The 5,557-nt window shown below is 31.3% G+C and overlaps 2 protein-coding genes across 2 annotated transcripts in view; both read right to left on the reverse strand.

Moving 5' to 3' along the window:
* Positions 1–1,181, reverse strand: part of LOC108578126 — a 4,315-nt gene extending 3,134 nt beyond the window's left edge. Inside the window, exon 1 of the mRNA XM_017941391.1 lies at positions 767–1,181. Coding sequence (XP_017796880.1) covers positions 767–1,181 — 415 coding nt within the window. The remainder of the gene's footprint in view (positions 1–766) is intronic.
* Positions 1,182–3,530: 2,349 nt separating this feature from the next.
* LOC108578127 (lysosomal alpha-mannosidase-like) overlaps positions 3,531–5,557 on the reverse strand; it is a 24,486-nt gene continuing 22,459 nt past the window's right edge. Inside the window, exons 14-17 of the mRNA XM_017941392.1 lie at positions 4,765–5,041; positions 4,300–4,530; positions 3,981–4,130; positions 3,531–3,758 (exon numbers count right to left, since the gene is read on the reverse strand). Coding sequence (XP_017796881.1) covers positions 3,531–3,758; positions 3,981–4,130; positions 4,300–4,530; positions 4,765–5,041 — 886 coding nt within the window. The remainder of the gene's footprint in view (positions 3,759–3,980; positions 4,131–4,299; positions 4,531–4,764; positions 5,042–5,557) is intronic.

The following is a 5,557-nucleotide window of genomic DNA, read 5'->3' on the forward strand; positions in this document are numbered from 1 at the left end:
GAGTTGTTCGGAAAGTTCCTAGCGAAATTTAAATCATCGTATCTCTGTTTCTAACTGACATAGTGATATGGTAATTCCGGGAGAGATGGACCGGCGGGAGAGACGGACCAGGCAAGTATTTCCTACATTATCCGCCAAATGTGGAACGCGTCAGTATTCTTTTGTTTTACATTTGTTTTGCGAAAAGCGATCGAGCGTTGCTCTCAGTGTTTTTTGTTCCATATCTGGCGGATAATGTAGGAAATACTTGCCTGGTCTATCTTTCCCGAAATTACCCTAAAAGTTAAACGGTATTTTCCTCGACAGTTAAAGGTGAATCCAACGCACGTAAGATGAACAGGGGTGGATATAAGTCGAACTATGTTTTCTGCAGTGGAGCGTGGATGAGTAAAATACCTTTTGGTTTTTGTCGCTATCTCAATTAGAAACAGAGATATATCAGTTTGAATTCTTTCGACATTTTGTTACGAACTTTTCGAACCACCATAGATCGTGAGCAAATTCATAAACTAACTCAACTCATGGGAGCCTAACATTATGTTTTTATGACAGTTCCATATAGTTTACAGGGGGAACAAAATCTATAAAAATTTTTCGTACATTTATTTTAATTATATTCTTTAAAGTGTACTATCGGCTGCCCCAGGAATATGGCCACCCGTGTGCATGCACGTGCTGCACACGTACTAGAACCGCTCCCGGACATCGAATTAATAATAATTTAGTCTAGATGCGTTGAAAATACCAAAACGAAGGTAATACATACTCATGATATCCTTGAAATATTTTAAAGGAGGACATGGTGTGCTCATATACATCGTTTGCGAACTTTCATCAATACCATACCGGTATTCGACAGAAATATGAACAGTTGGTGTTCCTTGTAAATATGTCTGACTTTCTGCATCTTGTTTAGAGATTTCTTCTGGCTCCTCCACTTTTTGCTGGCTTTCTTCTTCTTCTTCTACTTTTCCTTCATCGTCTTCCTCTGTTTCTTTAGAATCTAAAAATTGTCTGTGAGTAAACGACCGTCTATATACAATTTGATCAGGATCAAGGATCAAAGATGTGTCTTGTGTTGAAGACAATGTAACTGTGTCCGAAATTTCTCTTAATGTTGCATCGTCTTCTGGAGTTACCGTGATAAGGGTTTGAGCCCATGCATCATCTTCCGGTGTCATCTAATAATAGAAAAATATGACAAATTACTACCTATTTACGAATGAATATACAGTATGTAACTAGTCAAGAGTAAAAGAAATATATGTTTAATGGGGTATACTAACCTGAGGCGTCTAAAAATAAACGAAGTTTGGAAATTTTTTTCATAAGTAACTACTAAATGAAAAGTTTCCTTTTTTTTTTTTTTTTAGAGAATATAAATGTAACATTCAGCTTTCTTTCCAATTTTTAAAAAGTTCAAATGTTACAAAATGAAAGAATTATTGCGAAACCTCTTCTGTTAGAACATCGATTGCTGTCGCCATTGAATCATAAATAAAAATTCTTCTTGATTTATAAATAAAAATGTATTATCTACAGTGTACCCTACGATTTTTCAAAAATTGTAATTATTATAGAAATGATGGCAGTTTGAAGAGAAATATCATTAATGACATCAATGTCATATATTTACCAAAAAATAAATTAATTTTAAATGTTTATATACAATTAAATAATTGAGATATGGAAAAAACCATACGCTACATTGTAGGTAATACATTTTTATTTATAAATGAAAAAGAAATTTTTATTTCAGACGTTCTAATCCTTGAAAGAGATTTCTCAATAGCTCCTCCATTTTGTACCATTGTTACTTTTTAAAAATTCGAGAAAAAAGCCGAAAGTTACGTTTATATCCTCTGATAAAATAAAAATTTTTCATTCTATAGTTACCTGTGAAAAAAATTCCCAAACTTTTCTTTCTTTTTTAGATGCATCAGGGTGGTGTGCCCCCTTGAAATCATCCTCGTAAACAAACGAAACGAAATATCGTACATTAACTTTTGTGTTTCGACACTGTTAATAAATTGATCTGTCATTGAGATTTCTGTAATTCATTGCAAAACTATTGAAGTACAATAATCTTTTTAGAAACGATGTCTTTCAGATTTCTAATTTTATTAACGTTTTTAATACTTACTCTGATAAATAATTGAATACAGGCTATTGTACGTAATATCCTTTCCAATATAATTTCGTGTCATCGAAAAAATACATTTATCACTCTGAAATGGCATCTCAGAGTAGAGATTTTCCTGCAATTTAAGGAAATATCTGAAATTGTTTTTGTTGGAATTTCACATGTTAAAAGGTTATAATTTCTATGATGCGTCAAAAAGAATGACATTCAATTTTAGAGGGTGTAAAATAGAATTTGATATACACCTATGTATATCATTAGAATTATGTTGAATAAATTTGATATGTAAAAGATCTAATTAATTTCTTACGAAGAAATACATCGAGTCATATGACGGTAACATGTCTTAAAATGTCACTTAAGACATTTAAGTACCAACGTTTATAGCTTATTTTTTACGACCAGAACGACTATAAAAAATCGTATCGTCATTGTCACAGGTCCGTCCGTTCCGTCTAAAGTAGATGTAATTGTTTTCGTCGTATCAATGGATTCGCTCGAGGAGGTTTATTGCGGGCCAATGTGAGTTTGGTACCCCGGTCTGGCGGTTGGACATGATTAATGAAGTTTATGGTTATAATCCGCCAGGTCGAGGTTTCCTCACGTGCATGGCGACGCAACAAATTGCATGCAGTAGGTTAGTTAGAAATTGTTTATAACTTTCATTGAAAATTGAAAAATTAATGTTATTTCGGTGTGAATTACAGATGGACCTTCAAAGACACCATAGAAATCAAGGAATGAACTTCAACATTAGGAAAAATGAAAAAATAGTGATGAATCATCTACTGATAAACTATTACGTTATTTTCTTATTTGTAATTCCATAGGAATAATTCCATTCCTAATATTATAATCTTATTCTATGTTAATAAGTCTATCCTAAGAACCTCGTCTGTGACTGTACTCCCCGTGTTTTTGCTTGATCTATATTCATTCTTTTGTGTAAGAAGGTTTGCTTGGTTACAGACATATTTTTAAACGTTAATAACTAAACAATTTTTTTATTCTTGATTTTCGTCTTATATCAGCTTCTAGAATAATTCTAGAATAATACATTTTCCACTAGTAGTTGCCGAACATCCTGTATGTACGGACAGTTCGGCTCAAAAGTATTAAATAAGATTAATATTAATGTGAGATTATGAATTAACTAATTAATAACTTTAATTAATTTGTATAATTTTTAGTGCGCGGGTATCCGTCTATTTAGAGATCTCTATTTCACATGTACAAGATTGTAAATTGATCTTTATTACAACTTTTATCCATACAATATCAATTACATCAATTTCATTGTATCATACATTCAATGTGACGAATTCAAATATGTTTAAACAATAGAATAGATTTCATTGTTAGCATGAATGAATTATTTAGTTTTAAATTATAAATTTGATGGTGCTATTTCAAGAATAAATGTTCGTATTTCCATTGGTTTCAAAACAACATTTATAGCACCGTCTTTCATTTCTACAGGGGTAGAGAAGTCTTCCCCTTGATCAACGTCATTTGTTTCAGCTTTCCATTTAAAACGATTCATTTCGTTGAACCATTGATTGGCACCCAATGTAGTTTCCTTAGCGGATACAATCGTGAACGTTGAGAACAGATCCTATTGTAACAGAATTACAATGAAAATAAATTAAGTGTATATACCAGTAATTAAATACACAGTGTAGAAAGAAGAATGCAAATTTTTGATATTATATAAGATGTACCATTTAATGGGATCGCAAAAAATTTTCGTCGTTTTTAATAATACGAAAAAATAGAAGAAATACTTGAAGAATTTGTCAGAACAAATATTAAAGGGCATTCAAATAATAAGACAAACCTGAATATTAACTTCCGTAGGTTTGGAGTAGGAAACTGTTTCACCCACTTCGAAAATATGTTCCAGCCTTAGTAAAACTGTATTATCTTTCCATGGTTCCAAAGTTAAAATGTGCACATTTGGTGGCAAGGATTTAGCAAGACCGGTATTCTGAAAATCAAAAAAATTGGAAGTTAAATTCTTTCTACACTTAAAAAAAAAAACCATTAACACAGCTAATTTTCGTAGATCAATTTTATTTAATAATTTCTAGAGGTTTAGTTATTTCAAAGGTCATTCTAGTTATGTACTTATTATGTATCAGTTTAAAAATACTTACTTGTATGGTAACATTCGCGCTAACTGAAGCATTTGTCTTAATAAGGATTAATGGGCGAAGCAACATTTCAAGCGCTAAAGCTTTCTCCTTCGTTGCAATTTTATCCAAATTTTTCGTACTACCACCGATAATGTAATGTGTACCTCTGACCACTAAACCTTCACCAAAGGCAGTTTCATTGAGAGCTTCGCCTACACCGAATGCGTCATCTTTTAAAAGTCTTCTGTGAAGCTGTAACATATTGATACATAGAGTAAGTATGTATTGTATTATTTAATTTATTATTTGAATTTTTAAAAGTTAATATTTTTTTTTTGACATGATAAAATCTCATCTTCTATATGACAGATTAAATATATAATATAAATTACATTTTACATTTAACATAAAAGTTAAAAATAAAATACGACAATTTTGGATAACTTTGTTTTTTCTTCTTCTAGTGTACGAGATAATTAATTTTACCATCATTTCGATTTCACCATTTCTTAGACTAGTTCCACCCTGTGCTCGATCCGTTAACACGCTGAGTTTAAGCAACCTTTCTTTATCCTTCAACGAGATTTTGGAAGTAACAGGATAATAATTGCCAGATATTTCTTCAAATAGATTCAAATTCCACGTTGGACGATAATTCTTCTTTCGTTTCAACATTTCACGACCGTTGCTATCCGTGTAAAATTCATCAGAAGAATTTAAGTTGCTAGAATATCTCGTTACTATCTCTTTGCTAATCGTATCCCTAAAAATTGTACATGAGTCTTATTATCAGTATTTAAAATTTTAAATTACATTTTATATGTACTGTATGTTTATTTTATTTGATAATTTTTAATATGATATGCGCCTATTAAAAGATATTCAACGAATTATAAGCACAGATCGTAGAAAATTATGAATGTTTCGAAGTACATAATTGACTTTTATTATGTATAGTATAATCTTTTACGTTGATTTTATAAACGCTACTCGCATTGAACTTTCGAATTTTGTAGACAGTTCATAATTCGCTAAGGGGTTAGACCACCCCTGAGTTTCAAAAAATCGAATTTTTTTTGCTTAAATTGATTATACTTCTAAAAATATAATCCAAATAGTTTCAATGACAAATTTCGATCGTTTTATGCCATTATAACCGATTTAACGAAGCGCGTCACAACGCCGTCAATCGGTAATCGAAACTTTAAATGTGTTTTTCTCAGAATTACATTTTTAAAGACAATTTCGTCCGTAACTTCTACAATTTGTGTCCGATTCA

Source organism: Habropoda laboriosa, unplaced genomic scaffold (assembly GCF_001263275.1).
Source record: "Habropoda laboriosa isolate 0110345459 unplaced genomic scaffold, ASM126327v1 scaffold1329, whole genome shotgun sequence".
NCBI lineage: Eukaryota > Metazoa > Arthropoda > Insecta > Hymenoptera > Apidae > Habropoda > Habropoda laboriosa.